This window comes from Herpailurus yagouaroundi, unplaced genomic scaffold, assembly GCF_014898765.1.
Source record: "Herpailurus yagouaroundi ecotype Mexico unplaced genomic scaffold, PumYag 183, whole genome shotgun sequence".
Lineage (NCBI taxonomy): Eukaryota > Metazoa > Chordata > Mammalia > Carnivora > Felidae > Herpailurus > Herpailurus yagouaroundi.
The window spans coordinates 19066666-19088013 of record NW_024412414.1 but is presented as its reverse complement, the minus strand read 5'-3'; the positions used below and the strand labels follow the sequence as shown (position 1 = coordinate 19088013).

Here is a 21348-nt window from a genome sequence, read left to right as displayed (position 1 = left end):
TTCCTTTCCTTTCCTTTCCTTTCCTTTCCTTTCCTTTCCTTTCCTTTTCTACCATTGTTAACCCTTGAACCCAGTCTAGGTTGTAATGCTCTCTTGGGGGAGGGTGGTTGTTTTTATGGTATGATATAGAAAAGACATTGGATTAGCAAAAGTAGAAAGATTGGGGGGAAGCACAGGACTTTTCAGCATTAAGTGTCTCTTTATAGCACATTCCTTGTATTCCTCACGTTGATGATTCCGTTTCTACTCCCTTGGTACCTAGCAAAGGGCTAATTGTAGCTCCAAGTGTTCTTGAATGGGGATCCTACAACATGTAATTAGAGTCCGGAGTAAAATGTAATTTAAATCAATAATCCAAATCTGAGCTCGACTTTCACAGGTTGAATTAAGTGTAATCTTGCAGGATCTTAGTGGGTAGGTTAGCAAGTATGTCTTCTGTTTTAGAGATATGTATAAATCTCACTTTTTGAACATGGTAACTTTCACTCTAGTTCTGCTAACATTGCCTGGAGGCCACATTACAATTCTCCTTTGACCGGTAGAAAGATAAATACCATAATGCTGTCAGGATTTGTCTCCCACTATGAGATTATTTGTGATTTCTTTTTCTTTCCTTTGCTCATCTTTATTCTTCAGATTTTCTTCAACCACATACATTGCATTTTTAATAAGAAAAGTCATAACATTTTTGTTCTGTCCCTAGGCTTGAGAATGATAATAAATTTAATAAAATTCCCTCAGTGAATTTTCTCTGGTGCATTCCTTTTCATGGTGACAGTTTTGGTGGTCTTTAAATAAGCGTATTTGCCATATTACTTGTTGCAGGACATTGATCACTCCTGAGTAGTGAAGCTCTGATGCACCCTGGATATTTTGGTTGGTTTGGAGCCCAACAAACTGAAGTTTAGATATTCACTATATGAGAGCAAGCAGGTGACATAGGACTGGTTAGTTAACCTCTCTGCTTTTGTTTCCCTCATCTGGAGACCAGACGAGTGAGAGCACTTAACCTCTCTTGTGCACGTCAAATGAGATTAATGTATTTAAAGGCCTGGGTATTATGCCTGCTATAGAAGAAATGCTCATTAGAAGTTAATTTCCTTCCCTAATTCCTTTTCTCTAAACAGAGAGTGAACATTGTATTATAACTCATTCTCATACCCTCCAATGACCATGTTGAACATGGAAAATAATATTGCTTATTGTTAAGTCAAGAATCATGCTCTGTCTAAAGGAAAAGAAGCCAAAAATATTGTATCATCAGTCCTTTTATTACACTCTTTTCTTTAATCATTTCTATTATTTGGAGAATGCACACTCTCTCTCGCACACACATACTATTTTATATTAAAGGTGTAACTAACTGCATCATCACTCCATATTTTAAGGCCAACAGAAAGAGAAGGGAACGCTCCCATTTGGTCACCGCAATGCATTTCCTAGAGTGCTAATTAGATAAAACATGTAATACAAAGAAGCTTCAGTTTGGCAGTTGAAACTTGTCATTTTGCTGTAAGAAAGAGTCCTTTTAAGGTCATTTAGGTCTGCCCAATTTGTCTGTTGTAGACATCGCTTGAGACTGAAACTTTGTGGGAAGAGTATTGTTTAGTGCTATTTCTACAGTTTTAGGGTTTTTTTTTTTTTGTTTTTCTGCATAGTTTGTAGATTTCTTTTTTTAATATAAATGATGGGAAGGCAGATAGCAAAATAAAAGTTGATCTAGAATCTTTAAGACCACGGAGAATTTGTCACTGAAGTCATCAGGATTATTTTTATGAAAACACACAAGGCCACATTTGTGTGTGTGTATGTGTGGTTGTCTAAGAACTACTTATACTCTTTTCTTTTTTTTATAACTATTATGGAAAATTTCTAATATATATGATATTGGGAAGAATCGTCCAGTGTGACTCCTTCTCCTCCATTCTTCAGCTTTAACAGTTATCAGGATTGCTGTGCTTCCCTTTATACTTTGAAAAGCAGTAAGAAAATAAAGTCTGTATCATATGCAAAATGATAAATTAATGGCTTTTGAAAGTTCTTAAAATATATTGAAAAAGATGTATAATATAATATGCAGCCATGGAAAAGGATGAGATCTTGCCAATTGTGACAACACGGATGGACCTAGAAGGTATTATGCCAAGTGAAATAAGTCAGAGAGAGGAAGACAGGTATCGTATGGTTTTGCCCATATGTAGAATCTAAAAAACACAACAGATGAATAAACAAAGAATCAGATGTCTAAATAGAGAACAAATTGGTGGTTGCAAGAAGGGAGGGAGTGGGGACAGGGGCAAAATGGGTGAAGGGTAGAGAGAGATACAGGATTGAAGTATTTCAGTGAATGAGTCAGAGGTATAAAAGGCTCAGCCTTGGGAATATAATCAATGATATTACCATAGGGGCTGTATGATGACAGAGGGTAGCTATACTTGCAGCGAGGGTAGTAGAACATATAGACTTGTCTGATCACTGTGTTGTACACCTGAAACTGATGTAACATTGTGTGTCAACTACACTCAAATAAAAATACTTAAAAAACTCCACCCGCTCCTCACAAAATAGGAAAAAAAGAAAAAGAAAAAGATATTTCCTCTCTTCAGATGTGGAAAATGAGGGGCACATGGGTGGCTTAGTCAGTTGAGTGTCTGACTCTTGATTTCAGCTCAGGTCATGATCTCACAGTTGCGGGTTCAAGCCCTGTGTCGGGCTCCGTGCCGAGCATGGAGCCTGCTTAAGAATCCCTCTTGCTCCCTCTGCCCCTCTTCCCTGCTCGTGCACGTGTGTGCATGCTCTCTCATTCTTAAAAAAAAAGGTAGAAAATGAGGAGATGAAGAACTATGCTTGTTTTGCTATTGACACTTTGGGACGGGAAGGAGAATTGATGTGAAGCACTCCAAAACTAAGCATTAGTGAATGGCTTTATTTGCAAGTACTTGTTCTGTATTTTATTGGACAGAGGGGACTTGTAAGTGACACTCACTCCCTGATATCGACAGTGCACTCAGAGTTCATGTTCAGAAACACCAAAGCAGGTTCCCAATGTGCTTTTGAATAATTGGAATCATTCACATTTGTTCTGCGTAACTTTAGGGCACAGTTTATTGTTGTGTTGAATTGATCATTCTCCATTTACCAGCATAACTTTTCCTTCCCACGTTACTTTCCAGAAGTCAAGTCGATATGAAGGGTTTTGAATTAAGCTATTGACTGTGATGACATTTCCTCCTCCTCCCAGTTAACTAAGAAGGTGTCCTTTGCGTGTCAAGACAGGATGTGAAGTGCCCCTTGCCTAACTGTGAAGCCCAGATACAAGGAGGAAGCCCATCAATGGTTCGTGGGGTATCTGTGCCCTTCCTGTGCCTTGAGTGGTTTCATTGCCTTTTTCTAAAAGTACTCCCTGCAGGCTTGGTGTGGGCAGTTGACACCACATGTTCTCACTGTGGATGTGGGAGCCAGGTAATTCTCTCTTGTGCGGAGCTGTGTACCATGTGCACATCATCCCTCCTCTGTACCCACTAGGTGTCAGCAGCAGCTCCTGCCCCCAAGAACCCCCCCCCCCCCATTGCCCCCCCCCCCCCCCAGCTGTGACAACCAGAAAATGTTCCGTGCAGGGCAAAATCGTCCCTGGGTGAGAACTGCTGTTTTATGTGTGGGTTTCTTTCTTCACACACTCACCCTAACCCTATACCTGTAAGCTCCTTGAGGACAGGAATGAGGGATTTTCATTCCTATCGAGGGCTTTCTTTCTGTCTGCTGCATGTAATATACAGAGTTTTGGGGACTGACTGAACCATCGCTTTTTGTTTTTGTTTTTATCCTAACTATATAGTGCACTGGGTCTTTTTACAGAAGAGTGATCTGCACATTTCTCTTCTTCTCTATTTTGATAATGGTTTATAATTAGGTATATGGCAACTGGCATTTCCATAACACAGTGGCCTATTTTCTTTCTCATAAAAGAATGACTATATCATACAATAGTTTAATCTTTCCTTTAAAAACCCCATGATACTTAGATGCTTTTGGTTAACAAAATTCCTTTTGAATCTGGAAGACTCTGTTTGCCCACCAACCCCCCCCAACCCCTCCCCCACCAAAAAAAAAGAGAAAAGAAAAAGTAAGAAAAAGCCATCAACTCTTAAATTACCCAATGTCCTGAGGCATTTTTCCCATAACAAATGTTCACTGTAAGTTTCTCTGTTGTAAAGTCCTGTCTTCTTTGACCCACTGCTGGCCTGAGTGCCTGTTTCTGTTCACTTAGGGATTGAGTAGAGCTTTGGTTTAAATGATCTGTCCACCCAGGTGAAGATCAACTATTAATGAGAGGCTTGTTCATAACAAAAGTGTGAAAGAAAACAAATACACAAAAGAATTATTATAGAGGCTCTCTGTACAGAATCAAAACCAGAAATCCTATGTTGAAATGTAAATTCTAGAGATCACTTATAACATGGCAGTGTTTAATATAGTGGCTGGGAGCAAGCCTCAGTTTTCTCATCCCTTAAATGGGAGTAATCACAGCTCCTACCTCTTAGGGTTGTAGTGAAGATGACATGACCACGTCCATTGAAAACTTTTAGAACTACCTGGCACATAGTAAGTGCTAGTAATTACTTCATTTCCACTTTTTAATTCTTTATCCTTATTATAAGAAATCCCAGTATATTCCCATTTTCTTACATCTCTTAGAATTCTCACCTTTCTTCCCCAAAGAAGTATTTTGTCTTTTTCATCTTTACTCCTTTTATCCATTGGTTTTGTCACACACAAAAATCCAAATGGGACTATCCCATTTTTTGGTTTTGCAATAGCATGTCTTACCCTTATAAATTTGTATGTATTTATAGCATATTTAAAATCCCTCTGAGAGTCTGCTTTGAACAGTGTGATGAGTCATTTTTTTTTGCAAGTGTTTTTAGTGGATAAAAACAAAACTCCTCCTAAATATATTTATGGGGTGCCTGGGTGGCTCAGTTGGTTAAGCGTCCGACTCTTAGATTTTGGCTCAGGTCACGATCTCACAGTCCGTGTGAGAGAGCCCCACATCAGGCTCTGTGCTGACAGCGCACTTAAAAAAAAAGTCTTTATAAACTTAAGCTTCAGTTGTTTTGTGATTTTTTTTTTTATATGACATAAATGTAGATCATTGGCCATTTTGTTTCAAAGAGGTAGTTCTGCTTTTGATCTGAAAAGGTCAATATGAATTCACTTTTATACCCTCTGCACAAATAAAAAATGTTTCATTCATGGCTAAAATATACATTCCTGCTTCGATTGGTGAGAACACTCCATAGGACCCAAATTACTTTGTGCATAAAATGTGTCTCTGCGAGTTGGTCAGGCTGACACCACCACAGAGGAATGACGTGGACCATATCGAATCCATAATCGGTTCACAAAACATAAAATCAGTTCTTTGAGAAGCAAGTTCAGGCGTAAGTCCAGAATAACAAGCAAAAAAGCAGACATTTATGCTTATGGTAGGTTGATGGATTAACCACCTTCTTGCTTAGTAAATGTGTTGCCATCAGACTTGCCTTCTTACAGGAAAGATAAAAATGAATATAAAGAAAATATCTAATACATTAATATGTATGCTGTATGTGAGTGTGTATAGATTGTTTCAAACTCATATAAAAGCAGGGAGAATAATATAATGAGCCCCCAAGTCCTCATCACCAAGCTTGAACAGTGACAACTCAGGGCTCAACTTGTTTCATGTGCATACCTCCCTCTCACTTGTAAATCCTAGACAGAATTTCTTCTTCAACTGTTTTCTTTTGTGAGACCTAGGAAAAATGCATCCTCAGAAGGTTTGCATGCACTTTTCAGGAGTGGCCAGGTTCCCTGAAGCCCCATTTACGAATCAGTGCCTGGGTTAGCTCCTTTGGAAGTGGGAGAGAGAATTTCACAAAAGCCTTCCAGAAGACACCCCCTGCCAGCAAGTGCCCCCAGGCACTAAGATTGTTTTTTACCCACTTTTATCCATAGTATCTGTGATACCTGAGTCCGCTAAAGAGAAGAGAAAAGGATGCCTGGAGGAGGCCGAACATCCTCTCCAGCCCTGCTGTCCTCTGCCCTCTCTATTCCTTCAAGGTGTCCTTTACTTTTTTTTTTTTTTTTTTTTTTTGAGCTGTATCATCTAAATGACCTAACACTGGTCAACTTGAATGTGAAAGCAAAAATTCCAGGGCTAACGATAATAGAGAACAGTATTTATTTATTTATTTATTTATTTATTTATTTATTTATTTATTTATTGAGGATTTCTTATGTGCTAGGCATTTTTTGGGCATTTTGTCACTTGAACTAATCAATCTTAGCAACTACCCGGTGGGTATCCACGATCCCACCTTTGCAAATAGAAAACTAAGATTCAGAGCACCTAAGCCACTTGGCTAGGATTTAACTCCGGTCTGTCTGAAATTCCAGCTGAATATTTTTTTTTCCCCAGCTCAATATTAACAGTACTAGATCAGTTCTCTCCACTGTACTCTGACAGCTGGCCATACACTTAGCTTATGGGCCCCAAGTCTATATGGGATGCTTTATGATGTATGCATCGTTGATAATAACTTCTTGATGCTGGCGTGAGACTTTTCAGAGCATTGTGCAAGATATTTTCTGCTTTTGTTAGTTCGTTAATAGACGTGCTGTTCTTAAATTTGATGTAAGCCCAGGAGAAACCAAAGAAAAGATCCAGTAACACGTATCTCCCATCCAACTGCATCTTAATATTTGAGGCCAAGGCATCATCATTTCTCATAAACGTGGCCACAGGAGCCTCCGAACTGTTTCCCCTGTGTCCGTTCCTAGCTTCTCTCTACATCAGCCCCAGAGTGATGTGTTACGAACGTTCGTCAGATCATGTCACTTCTCTGCTTAGAACCTTCCAAAGAAAGGATTCTTCTAAGTAGCAGAGAAGAAAACTCACATTCCTTACAGAGCCTACAAGGCCTCATACACCTGGCCACGGCTGGCTGTCGCAGTTCACACGCTGAGCGGCCTGCCTGGTCACAGCACCGCCCTGATTATTGTTACCGGCATTCTTGTTTCTCCCATCTGCCAAGCTGCTTCCCACCTCGGGGTCCCAGCTTGCTGGGTTCTCCACATCCCTGGCTTCTTCATATCCCTCAGTCTTCTTCAGCTGGAATGTCGGCACCATGGAAACTTTGTTTTATTGTTTGCTCCAGGGGCGCCTGGGTGGCGCAGTCGGTTAAGCGTCCGACTTCAGCCAGGTCACGATCTCGCGGTCCGTGAGTTCGAGCCCCGCGTCGGGCTCTGGGCTGATGGCTCGGAGCCTGGAGCCTGTTTCCGATTCTGTGTCTCCCTCTCTCTCTGCCCCTCCCCCGTTCATGCTCTGTCTCTCTCTGTCCCACAAATAAATAAAAACGTTGAAAAAAAAATTTATTGTTTGCTCCAAATCACTCCAAAATAACTTTGTTTCATTGTTTGCATTGCACTGAGTCACTGTATGAAATCCCTTCTTTGTTGATTTGTTTCCTTCCCGTTTGTCTGTGCTCCCCCAACTTAAACAGGCTCTTTCGTGGGTCCAGGAGCCCAGCTGTAGTTGCTGCCCTCCATACGCTCAGTGCCTGTGTACCTGCTGGTTAAGTGAAGTTGGTAAAGGGAGGGCCTGCAAAGCACTCAGCACAGGGCCCAGCATGCTCGAGAGAGCTCCTGCGGGGGGGTTGTTCGTTCCAACCCGGGTTTTCATCATCCCATAATCTAGGCGACAAGTCTCAGGAATTACCCGAGACAATGCAGCTCCTCAAAAACCGGGAGATCCGTCGAGTCTCATGATACGGACCCTGAAGTCTGTGTTATTACGAGGCGGCAACTTTTTGCCAGTTTTCAGCCCGTGTGGACTTGACCTTCCAACCGGCAGCCTTCAGCTCTCATTTCTGACTGACCTTTTGCTTAAGCCCAGGGCAATGTTTTCATCTCTGACAAACTTGACCACTGCCAGTTTCTTAGGAGCGCCGGCCCTTATGAAAAGGAGTTTGGCTGCCTGTGCCATAATGATCTCTAATACCCGATAAACTGCAAACAATGGGGGCATTTTGGGGGGGAAATACTAAAACAAAAAGGCGTCTGCAGTTCTGAGGCAGTGCTAAACTGGGGCAGATGGAAAAGTTCTAGCACGTGGAATGCTGCTCTCACAACTCCCATTGGGAGGGGGAGAAGTGGACGGTCCTTACAATGGGCTATTATTAGGGGTCCATTGAACCACGTAATCGCAGCCCTTTACAAAACCATAAAAATATGTCACATATCATACAAACTCAAACGGTCTGGGCTTGGATGTTGGACTAAAACTGTCATAAATAACGGGGTCCTCTTAATCTGATCAAGTATTTAAAGGAAAAATTGGAGTGAGGCAGATTTCATTCCTTATATAACAGCTATGTGGGTTTATTTATTGTTTGCAAAGTTTTCAGGAGAGGGATTCTGCCTGAATATATCTTTATTTGTCCAGACCCACAGAATTTAGTTTCTGTGGAATCTGTAGGTTTTTTTTTTTTTTAATTACAAAATTAGTGTCATGTAGATGATATAGAAGATATGGGGGGGTGGGGGGGAACCAATAAAGTAAAAGTTCCCTCCAATTTCATCACCTGAGAACAGTTATTGTTAAGTTTGCTGAATGATCGGTAATTGGTCTTTTTTTGCCTCTGCAGATGTATAAGTAATATTTTGAAGCCGATGTAGGATCACGGTGTAGGTAGCGTTTCTAAGTTGCTTTGCCATTCTGAACGTCCCCTCTAATTAAATAGGTTTGTAAAACAGGGATTTTAATGACTGCATTGTATCCATCTGCGTGCAGTGGTTCTCGACTGGGGGCAGTTTTGCCCCCCAGAGGATGTCTGGAAAGTCTGGTGACATATTTGCTTGTTGCGGGGAAGGCGCTGCTGGCATCTATTGGGTAGAGGCCAAGGATGCTGCTGATTGTCCTACAGTGCACAGGACAGCCCTGTAACAGAGAAGTGTCTGGCCCTCGGGTCAACAGGGCCAAGGTCGGGGGAACCCTGAACGTAGGTGGCCGCCTTGTAATTAATTTAATCCATTGCCTGCTGTTAGATTTTTGTTTTCTTTTACTTGTTGGTTTGTTTGTTTTACTAGATGTAAGGTTGGCAAACTTCCTATAAAGGACCCCAGATGAAATATTCTAGGTTTTGGGGGATATAAGGTCTGTTGCTCAATTGTGCCATAGTACTGTTGTAACTCGAAAGCACTCACAGACTATTGGGCTTTAAGGTAGTACTTTGACCATTCCCATGATGGTTAATGCTCTGATGGATGTTACATCCATTGTACCTAATCTTAAATCTTGCTTATATCTGTTGATTTCCGTAGAAAAGTGCTTGATTGTTTAATTACTAGATGGATGTGCATGTACCTTTTAAAAGTTTACATCATTTTATTTTATGTATTAAGGTTATACCAATTGACTTTTTATTCTCTCCCACATCATTTAAGATTGTTCATTTAATGTGGCTCTGTAAGCACACGTATGCCACCCATTCCATCTGATTTGGAACAACGCCCAGGAATGTGAAGTGTTTAAAGGGCTCACAGTTCACGTGCCCTCAGAAGTCAGGTAGATGAGTGAGTGGAGCAGGCCACACGTCAGTGTGGGTACAAGGAGTGGTAGAATGGTGGCCAAATGAAGAGCCCGTAGCTCATCCCAAGAGGGAAGCTGCCACTCAACTCTGTCCAGTGCTGGCCCGTGTGCTTTAGCATCGCTAGATCTCCTGACTGATCCAGAGAAACTAGAGATCCAAAACTTGGTTGAAAATTCCTAACTTTTAATTAACCGACTGCACAGAATGTTTTGCCATACCTGTGGACTGTGCCCATGGGCCACCTTTTTGGGGACCTCTGTTTTCATGGTGACTCATTGTGGGGTCTATAGTTTAGACACGGAGGCAGGTATCCAGGCTCACGGCCATTTCTCCTAGATTCTCAGGACCCCAGGCCTCATAGATGAGAGCTATAAGAATTGGCAGTCTCGGGGAAGATGCTGAACAGAAAAGGGAGCTTTAGCTTTATCTCTCAGAGTAGGGAGGCAGACTCTGAATCACATGCTGGCCTGGAGACATAGTTCCTCCAGAGCTTTCTGAATTAGGAAGAGCCAGCACTTGTCACTTCTCCATTTCCTCAGGACATTTCTGGAGGCTGTCAGAATCCTAGCCTCCAGACACTACGGTGCCCTACACAATCTGACTCATTGCCCTTAGCACCTCTTCCCCCCAACGTCCATGGGCTCTATTCATTCACCGATTGACCAGATACTTGTTGAGTCCCTACTGTGTGCCAGGCCATGTTCTGCAGAAAGTAGAGCTGGGTACGGGGGTCAGGAGCACTGGCAGGGTATGGGCTGAGAATTTAAATAAACCCTTAGGATGGTTGTGGGAGACAAGAGCAGACAGGTCATGATTCCAGGGTGGAGTGGGCCGGATCTTCAGACTTTGGCGTGCATAAGAATCTGCCTAGTTAACTTGTTAAAACATGGATTTCTGGTCTCCACTGAAAGAGTCACACTCATTAGGTGTGGGGTAGGACCCAAGACTGAATTTCTAACAAGTACAATGAATGGCACTGGTTAGGGACTTGTAGGCCATTCTAAGAACATTTTTTTTTTCCCCTCAAGAGATAAATAGGGAGCCATTCCAGAGTTGTTTCCCCCCGCCCCCAGGGTAGTGACATGATCTGACATATTTTACAAGGATCACTCTAATCAGTGTCTTCAACATAGACTGTGTGAGGGCATAGACAGAAGCCAGAAGAGACTCTCACTACTCCAAGTGAGAAATGATGATAGCATGGATCAGATGGTAACAATACACACGGTGAAAATCAATTAAATTCTGGATATATTCTGAGAAAGGAGCCAATGCTTCTTCTTTTTTTTTTTTTAAGTTTATTTATTTATCTCTTTTGAGAGAAAGAGAGTGTATGATAGAGCGGGGTAGGGGCACAGAGAGAATCCCAAGCAGGCTCTGGACTACCAGCGCAGAGCCTGATGCGGGGCTTGAACCCATGAACTGTGGGATCAGGACCTGAGCCCACACCAAGAGTCACATGCTTAACTGACTGAGCCACCCAGGTGCCCTGGGAGCCAGTACTTCTTTATAGATTGGATAGAGGGTGTGAAGAACAGGGTCAAAGATGACCAAGGTTTTTGAATGAACAACTAGATTGAACCATATGAAGGCCACTTTTTTGATCTACAGGGGGGAAAAAAGGTAATTTCCTATGTTTCAACCTAAAGGATAGAGTTTTCAACTCTAGAAGTATAGAGTTGCCATCTACAAAGGTGGAGAAGACTGTGGAGGAGCTGGTTTGGAGGGAATGATGACCATGGAGGTTTGAGATGTCTGCAGTCTTCCGGATGGGGCTGTGGGGTAGGCAGGTGGAGGTGAATCTGGAGTTCAGGGACACCTGGAGACTGATGTAGATCACCAGGGCTGTGCCTTTCCATAGAGAAAATCAAGCTCTGAGCATTGAGACACTCTGATACTTAGGAGAAGACAGAGCCGGCCAAGGAGACTAAAAAGAAATATTACAAGAGGTAAGAGGAGGGGTGCCTGGGTGGCTCATTTAAACATCCGACTTGGGCTCAGGGTTTGTGAGTTGAGCCCTGCGTCAGACTCTCTGCTGTCAGCACACAGCCAACTTGGGATCCTCTGTCTCCCTCTGTCTCTGCTCCTCCCCCACTTGTGCGTGCTCGCTCTCTCTCTCTCTCTCTCTCTCAAAAATAAACATTTAAAAGAAAAGAGGTAAGAGGAAAACCAGATGCGTGTGGTAGATTAGAAGCCAAGTGAAGTAGGTATATTAAGAGCCTCTTGCTGTTCCTTGAGCAGGCCCGGCTTGTTCATACCTGAGGACTTTTGCACTTTGCTGGGATGTTCTTCCCACCAATCTGCCTGGTTCATCTCCTCCCCAACTTCAGGCCTGTGCTTAACTGTCGCCTTCTCTCTAGAACCTCCCCTGAACAGGCTGTGTAAGAGTAGGGCAGTTGTTTGGCATCTGGTTGGTACTCAAGCAATATGTATTGAATGAATCATGAACATGTAACTTTCCTGGGAGCAGAAGTCCAGGTGAGCACGTATCACAGCCTTGCACTCCAGGTGTATGTAGCATAGTCCGTGGACCAGTAGGGTGGGCATCCCCTGGGAGCTTATTATAAATGCAGGATCTTGGGTCCCACCCCAGACCTACAGAGTCACACTGCATTTAACAAGATCCCGGGTGATTTATGTACACGTTAAGGTTTGCACTCAAACCTATATTTAGTTCTTTCTGTATACAGCACAAAGGCAACTGGGTATAGTCTCAGACAGCAATGACCCAAAATAAAAGGTTAAAACTATCAACATAAGGTTTCTTCTGTAGTTGTTTCTGTATTCAATCAGTTGCCATCATATGATTTTTATTTATTTTTTTCTTACTATTTTTTTAAATCTTTAAAAAATTTTTTGTTTAATGTTTATTTTTGAGAGAGACAGAGACAGAATGCAAGTGGGTTAGGGTCAGAGAGAGAAGGAGACAGAATCAGAAGCAGGCTCCAGGCTCCAAGCTGTCAGCCCAGAGCCCAACGTGGGGCTTGAACTCACGAGCTGTGAGATCGTGACCCTGAGCTGAAGTCGGACGCTCAACCGACTGAGCCACCCAGGCGCCCTGATATTTTTTTTATAAAGACTGCATGAAGAGGCTTTCAAGAATATTTAATGTGGTTATCCAAGTGACTTCTTAGTTTTATTTTTAAATGGCCTCAGCTTGGAGTGAATATAAAATGCACAGTGTCTGGTTACAGGGTAGAGATTTTTGAGTGAATGAATGTTAATTCTGTTCAACATGCGTTTTAAAATTTGGTATTTAGTATGACATATCCATGCATAATGGCTGATACAATCTTTATAGTACAGGACCTGTAAATGCATAGTTTTGTATGAAGGTGAGTAATGGATTAAGTTTATTGGGCTTTGCTGCTTCTCTCATAGGACTTTGATTCTAAAAGTTGCGTTTTCATTTTGGGATTATAAATACTCTGCAGACAGTCGGCTACCAGTCTTAAATCTCATATTTCTATTTGGCTGAGATAAAAACTTGATGTTCTTTTTATACTCAGACCTTTGGCATGGTTTAGTCTGGGAGGGAAGAAAAAACAATGTATATAGTAGGAGTTTACTTATAAATACTCTATTTTTTCCCCTGGGGCTACTAAATATTGTTTGTCCTAACCCCAAAGCATGCCTACCTTGTGGTTTATAATAAGCATACTGTTATATAGGTCATCAGCTAAGGGAGGAAGACCTGTTAGGCATTTTTGGTAAAGTTGGTCTAGTTTATTCTATTAAAACATCAACATTTTAGAAAAATAGATTTGCTGTCCTCTCCTTTTGTACACATTTCTTTAAAAACTTTTTTTTATGTGTATTTATTTTTGAAGGAGAGAGAGACAGAGTGTGAGTGGGGAAGGGCAGAGAGAGAGGGAGACACAAAATCTTAAGCGGGCTCCAGGCTCTGAGCTGTCAGCACAGAGCCCGACGCGGGGTGTGAATCCAAGAACTGTGAGATCACGACCTGAGCCGAAGTTAGACGCTTAACCGACTGAGCCACCCAGGCGCCCCAACCTTTTGTAACTCATTTCTCTGAATTCAGAAGCCTAGATCCTGCAAAGTGATGTGATGGGAAATGGTGTGAACGTATAGAGGCCAGAGAAACTGGATATAAATTCGTACATATTTGAGCGTGTACACACAGAGTATGTGAGTGCGTGTGGGTTTACATTGTTTTATCTTCCCCTGTTAGCTCAGTTAAAGCCCTAGATTAAAATTCATCAACAGCCAAGGGTGTTTGTATGGTTTGCCACTGGCGACAGAATGCGGAAGACCTTGGTTGAATGTCCAGCCTTGGCAGGTCTTACGACCTTCTTTTCAGAGTTTCTGTCTGTCTTTAAAATGGGGAATCATTGAGTGCACCCGGTGTTCCTACCCGGCTGCTTATCCAGTTTAGATGATATTTGGCGAAGCCACCGCAAAATTGTATACACATGTACTACATTTCAAAACTCCCCTCGTTCTTTCCTTCTTAAAACTTGTATTTCATCAGAGAAGCTGAATTCCAGTTAGATGAAACTTTCTTAACAGAGCAGAGGTTGGCATTTTCCGTAAAAATCCAGAGAGTAGGTATTTTAGGGTTTGGGGGCCAGGCAGGCTCTGTTGTGACTACTCATCTCTGCCACTGCGGTGTGAAAGCAGCCATGGGCAATATGCAAATGAATGGGCATGGCTGTGTGCCAAGAAAACTTTATTTATGGACACTGAAATTTGGATTTCATGTCATTTTCATGTATCATGAAATCTTCTTCTGCTTCTTTTCCAACCATGGAAAAGTGTAAAATGTATTCTTAGTTGACAGGACAGACCAGAATAAGGAGCAGACTCAGCTGGCCTGGTGGGCAGACTCCCGGGCTAGGGAAAGGGGCTTGGGCTCGTCAGCCTTATTAGTCCCTTGTCTGTCTCCTTTATGGAAGCCGCCTTTGCTTTTGCTTCTTGTTTGCATCTCATTTTGATTCTTTTCTCTCTTAGGTCAGGATTCGTATCCTCATGTTTATTTTCTGTGAAGAATCCCCTTGTACAGACTGTACAGAATAGATGACTGAGTGTTGGAGAACGTGTATTTTGGGCTTGACTCCTCTTTCGTGGCATAATCGGCACAATTCGTATAATTGTGGGACTGAAAAGAACCGTGTGCCTTTCAAATGTGACCCTGGACAAGTCTTCTCCCAAGTCATTTAAGAAAGCTAGCTTTGTCAGTTCTGCCATGTTTTTCAGGGATGGTGACTGCTTAGTTGACCGTCTCTATAAATTGTCATTTGAAAAACCAGTATAAAAGAATGGTGGTTTGGAGGCAGTAGTGGATAGCAGTTGATGGAGTTACAATCCCTTTACTGTTCCTTAAACTCGCTAAGCAGCAGGGCACATTTTCTCCCTAAACATAAAATAAGAAATCTGCACTTTGTGTTGAAAAAGTGTGTGTTGAATCTGCATGTGTTGAAAAAAAAAATAGATTATGAACTAAAAGGATTGCAGGAATCTTCCCTCAACTTGATTATTTACATTCTGGTTTACGAATCGTAGAGGGAATAGAAGACCAGTGGGAATTCTTTCTTTCCCTGCAGTGAATTCTTTTGTCGGTCAAGATGGTAGTTTTCTCTAGGTACCATCTCACACTGAGGTGCTCCACGATCTTTTTCAAATGAAACTGGTGGAAAATAACCTGTCATTGTCACCTAGGAAGTGGCACAGCAAAAGTGTGACAGTTAGAAGGTGATCCATTCCACCTCTCTTGGTATGAATTCAGCATCTGAAGGAAGAACAGAAAAAGCACAAAAAGAGTGTAGCAGTAACAAGGAAGAAGAATTTCAAAGCCTTTGGAGTTTTGCACTTTAACGTGATAGCTAACATCCTTTATTTATATGAAACATCCCTTATATCGACAAAAGAGTATCTTTTGAGAGGGTATGAAGTATTCTAGCTTTATTCTGTGGTCTGTGCTTCAAATGCTCAGCAATACCTAACTTGACTCTCCAAATTCATTAACTTGGGGAGGGTTAGTCTGAAGGTCAACAGCGTGCAAAAATTATCAGGCAGTCATACAGATGTTTACTGCTGCATATATGTTTTCATTTGTATGCTTGCTTGATTGGCTATTGAAAAATTAATTAAAGGGAAGTCTGAGGAGCTATGATTTAGGATGGTTTTATTTATATGGCTTTTAAAATTGTCACAGGACTTTAGAGCCTCATAATATTGCTGTGAGAAGGTTCGAGGGTTCAGGTCCTCGAGAACCTGTGTTCTAGATCAGCAGGTCTTAAAGTTGATCAGAGAGCCCTGGGGGACTCCAGGACCCTTGTAGTGATTTTGCCAGGTCGCAACTACTGTCTTCATAATACCAGGTTATTTTCCTTTTTTTTTTCATGCCCCTCTTGCGATTTTACAGAAGAGTTTTACAAAAGCTTCGTGAGTGTTAAAATGTCATTGTTCTGAAGACCAGTGGAATGTACGGCAGCGTGTCATCTTGCATTTTAAGATTTTTTTGCTTTAATTCCTAATATGGTAAGCACCGATAGCTAGGACTCACATAAATACTCCCGATTAGAATGGTTTGAAACAGTCTTAAGACAAAAAACGTTTGAGAACTGCAATGTTTCAGCTACGTTGCTAAGATCGTCAGACATGTGTGTTCATTTAATGCGGAAATACCTCTATCATGCAGGCTCTGTTATCATCCCTATTGAGTACGTGGGGAGATGAGAGCCTGGAAACGTTCATGACTTGCAGAGGGTCATCTAAACAGTTAAGTTGCAAAGCCACAATTCGAATGCAGGTTTCGAATTCTTAACTGTGCTGCTCCGCATGCTGTCTCTCAGGGAAGCACAAGGAAATGCCTGCATTTCGACAGTAACTTGTCCTCAGAACCTAGGCCACCCCCAGGGAATGTAGATAGGAAGATTATCCTTAAGGGTGGTGTGAGGCAGAGACCACATTCTAGTGGCTTCTGGACTGAGTCCAGCTCACAGATGTGTTTAACTTGTCTTATGCAGTGTGAAAGTCAAACAACTGGATGTCAGTTTTTTAACCTGGGAGATTTAACTTCAAAAAGAAATTTACATTGCCTAGCTACATCTCAGAATTGGAAGATCTCGACTGGATTGATATACCCATGTGGCCACCGTCAACCACGTTTCATGTCAGCCATTTCTTTTAGATGAGACGTGTGTGTTCCAGTTAGGCACAGACCTCACTACTCCCTGTTAACCCTAGAGCTCATGTTCCTCCTTTATGTTACCTGTTTCCAGTGTTTGGAGACAGCTGGAGATGTTCTGCTTCCTGCATAGTGTGTATAGCTAGTCTGTTCTCAACTTATTTGGAAACTAAAATGACGCTGACCGTGAAGGGACAGAGTACATTCAACTCCGATCACCTCAACCTGGGTATTAGGAAAGAGCTTAGTGGCAATGCCGAATAGAGAGAGCAGGTCGCTTCCTTTCTTACTAAAGCATAAAATTCTAATTCATTAAAGAATAAGGATCTGCCAGTGAATTAACATTTATTTTTAAATGTGTAGCCCTTTCTTTGTCTAAGTGTAATAGTGAAATAAGCACATTACACGCATTGCCCTCATTTTATGTTTATTTTAGTAATGTCTGTTGTCCTCATCATTATCGTGTCTGGACCCTTTCATAAACTTAAAATGTCTCTGTGAACCTCTATGTGCATGTTAGATCAGTCATTTGAAAACTCTCTGAGATTGTCAACGTAAAGAACTTCCATTTTCCTGGGCATTTGGACAGCATTACTGAATTTCAAATTTTTATGCTTTAAATCTCTCCCCATTTCAGCAGTTAATATTAACCATTTATCACAATTTTTAGGTATTTATTTCTTTGCCTTTTTCTTCTTTTGTCTCACCCCAGACTACAAGCTTCATGAAGCTGGCAGTCAGATCTATTTGTCCGCAACGTATATTCCGTGTCTCACACGGCGTTTAGCACATAATAACAGTAAATAATGGAGCAAATAAATGAGTAAAGATATAAGTACATCGGTCATGTATATGATAACTCTTACTCTTCTCTATCCCTAAGAGTTATAATAAGAGTTTTGCTAAACACTTTCATGCTTCCCACCTTGGTGAAATTGGGGAGACGTTTATTTCTTACTCTTCACGTAAATATACATCCAGCCCCGTGTGTGTGTATGTTTTTCCTGTTCTGCTTAGGGTAGTTGCCCTTCTTCCTGATTTTAAAGTCAGTAGGAGAGTTACATATCCATGCAACTAAGAATAAGATGCACACTGAGACTAGGATATAGGATGAGGCCATTGAACTTGAAAGTGCAGCACAGAGACTCCTCCAGAGACGCCCTTCGCGCAATTGCCAGTTAGAGAGTTATGTGGCCATTAGAAAGTCTCGTGTGTAATAGTAGCTTTTAGGCAGTGTCTTCTCCAAAGGGGGCATCTAGCTCTTAACCTATTGCTGAAAGAGAAATACCATTGTCTATTAATACTACTGGAACTAAAGATGAATAGTGAATCAGCCTTGATCTGACAGTGAGTTTAACTTTGATAGCTCATCACTTAAAAAGGTTCTTTTATATTTATGAAAAAAGCATGACGTCAAGCCAGGGGGAAAAATTGATATAAATATTGAAGACCAAGCTCGTTGAGCTTCCAAAAAAAAAAAAAAAAAAGAAAGGAAAGAAAGAAAAGAAAAGAAAAAAAAGCCCCTTGTGCGAATGGTTTTTTTTTTTTTTTTTTTACACGCATAACTAATTAGCTTAGGTTATTATAAGCAGGGCTGCTGTGATAAAGTTTCCGGTGGTGTCTCGGGATACCTTGTTTATAGTGCCTTCTCTATGCCAGTCAGTCTTCGAATCGGCATTACAGAAAGTAGAGGGAGTGAATAGTCTACCGTTTCTCGTTGGATTGGGGCCACCTAAAGCGTTGTTATGCTGGAAATGCTAGAATATAATCACTATCAGGTGAGCTTTACTCTTATTCATATTCAGTGTCTGAAATGCAGTGCAATAAATTGAGTAATTCACCTTTTCATTTTATTGTACTCTTTCCAATAAGTGCAAGTCTGCTAGTTTAATGCTGTTTACTGCTTGTTACTATAAGAAGTAATTCAGTGTGGTTTTGAACAAAGTAAATATTAGTAGGTTTTTTTTTTTTTCCCCCTAGTGCCTGGCTGTGCTCTCTCCATCAGCTCCTGTTCGGAGCTCATAAGATCAAATTGTATTTATCAAGGAAAAAGTAACTTTAAATTGACTATCACTGATTTTTTTTTTAAGCCATTTTTAATCCTGTGTTGTTTATAAGAAAGGAGAAAAAATATCCTGGTGCCTTAATAGCCATGCCTTTAAAAACACATACATGTAAGTGTGAGGTGTTTGAAAGAAACTGCTTAATGTTGAGTTCAGGATCTTAATTAAAATGTTGAATAATCATGTCCAAATGAAAGTGGGAGGAATTAATCTACAACTAGTTGATTTAATCATCAGAATGTTCCTGTTTATTTTCTACAACCGTTTTACAGCTGGTTCTTAAGGAGGTTTTTGTTGTTGTTTTTAAACAGAAAGCTGTTCGCTTTGCCAAGGAAAGTAAAACAAATTGTTATGCTCCTTTTTCTGGATTGTTTTGATCTCAGTAAGCCCTTCCAGTTGTGTTGGGAAAAGTTTTGCCCTACAGATGGTTGCAAATTTTAAGTTCTTAGACGTGAGCAGAAGGGTACAAGGTTTCCAAGAGATGTGCAGCTAATTAGCAGGGAAATAAAACAGGGCAAAGTATTACCCCAAATCCTGAGAGTTAGACTTTAAACTTCAGTAATATCAAAATCCATTAGCACAGTGCCTGGTACATAAACAGGGGCTTAATAATTTATTCTGTTGGTGGACTGGCCAGTCTCATGTTTGTGCCTGAGAAAAGAGCCGACCGAAACTCACGAATAACGGCGCTGTCTTCTCTTCCCTCCGTGGCTATGTTCAGGTGCAGACCCACCTCGAAAACCCCACCAAGTACCACATACAGCAAGCCCAAAGGCAGCAGGTAAAGCAGTACCTTTCTACCACTTTAGCAAATAAACATGCCAACCAAGTCCTGAGCTTGCCATGTCCAAACCAGCCTGGCGATCATGTCATGCCACCAGTGCCGGGGAGCAGCGCACCCAACAGCCCCATGGCTATGCTCACACTTAACTCCAACTGTGAAAAAGAGGTAATTCATGTCTCCTCCCCTCTCCTGTCTTCTTACACTAAATGAATGTCTGTTGGATATTATTCCCACACTTGACTGTGGACTCTCTAGTCTGTCTGCGGGGCCACACGCGCTGGCCTTTGTCCCAGTTTCCGCTCCGTGGCTGCCGCTCTCCGGCTTCTTTCTCACCATCACCGGGTTATTGGGTTATGGCTCAGGACGGGACACCTGGCCGCTCCCGAGTGGGACGTGGAGGTGAGGACACTTTCTCCCCCACCCTGTTTCCGCTCCGTTAGCTGAGCGCTCTCTTCTCTTCAATGCCTTTCCATTTACAAAGCAGTGAAAATGCAGAGAGAGGAGAAGGCAAGGTGGAGAAGGAAAAACAAAAATAGAAAAGGTGTGGGACAGGCGGTTTAGAAGTTCCGCTTGTTGTGAATGCCTGGAATAGTATTTTTATTTCTCCCTGAGTTGAAGAGGAAAAAAAAAAAAAAAAAAGCACAGAATGTGCGTGGATGGATTTGAATAATGTAGCACATGAGAATTTAACAGAGAAGCAAAGGTTTAATTGCTAGATAAATTCCGTTTCATAACAAGATTGCCGCTGCCGTGAAATCTGCTTTTGTAAAGGCTGGATTGGAGACAAGATTCAAAACACACCTCAAGCTAATTGTTGCATCAAAATTTGAAGCATAAAAATACCTGAGAGGAGAGTTGTGATTCAATGCCTGTTATTTCCAAATTACGAGATGATAAGCCTCATTTTAATGGAGTTTTACAGTACTCTGAAATGTTCATGTGATTTCAGAGGTGACTTTTCTGAAGTTTCTGTATTCTAGTTTCTAGAGGGACTCAGTCTTTTTTCCCCTGGGCCCAAACCAACTGTCTTATTTTTCTCTGTCCATATTTGTCATCTATCAAGCTGATTTGATGGAAGTTCTTTGTGCACTATTTTATTTCTTGGTCACTTTTACTTTGTTTGAAAGCTTATTAGTTCATCTTGTTGCTGCGCCATCAGCCTCGTGTGAACATGTCATTGAAAAGTCATTTGCAAATCCAAGTCATGGGCTGATTTTGCTTGTGTTTTTACAGGGATTTTATAAGTTTGAAGAGCAAAACAGGGCGGAAAGCGAATGCCCAACTATGAACACACATTCACGAGCGTCATGCATGCAGGTACTGAATGACTCGGCAGCCCAAGGATGTGACACTTTGTAATGAGAATCTATATTTGTGGCTCATCACGCCTTCCTGATGACTTCAGGGTTTTTTTCCCCTCATTGATTTTTTTTTTTTTTTAAATGGAGAAAGCTATGAGCAAGGCCATTTTCCTCCTTGTGGCGCATGATTAAATAACTAAATGAAATTAAACTTAAAATACATTTTCCCTAAGTTGCTTTAAGTGATTAAAAAGTGCTTGAAATCCATAAATTGTGAGACATAAAATGTAAAATGCTGTACTCATTTAGGTACCGTCATCAATGTGTTACACAAATTTGTAGGATATCAACTTCAATAGGCTATTAGTAAAACCAAGATATGCGTGTTTGTGTGTGTGTGTGTGTGTGTGTGTGTGTG

At 41.4% G+C, this 21348-nt stretch overlaps 1 protein-coding gene across 3 annotated transcripts in view; it reads left to right on the top strand.

The window, feature by feature from the left end:
* MITF (melanocyte inducing transcription factor) overlaps nucleotides 1-21348 on the top strand; it is a 66965-nt gene that overhangs the window by 12428 nt on the left and 33189 nt on the right. For 2 of the 3 annotated variants that reach the window (XM_040492162.1, XM_040492161.1), the window contains exons 1-3: nucleotides 18341-18560; nucleotides 19567-19794; nucleotides 20863-20946. In XM_040492162.1, the coding sequence (XP_040348096.1) occupies nucleotides 18528-18560; nucleotides 19567-19794; nucleotides 20863-20946 (345 nt within the window). In that variant the 5' untranslated portion in view covers nucleotides 18341-18527. Of the gene's footprint in view, nucleotides 1-18340; nucleotides 18561-19566; nucleotides 19795-20862; nucleotides 20947-21348 lie in introns of those variants that run through there. The other variant, XM_040492163.1, reaches the window with a different exon arrangement.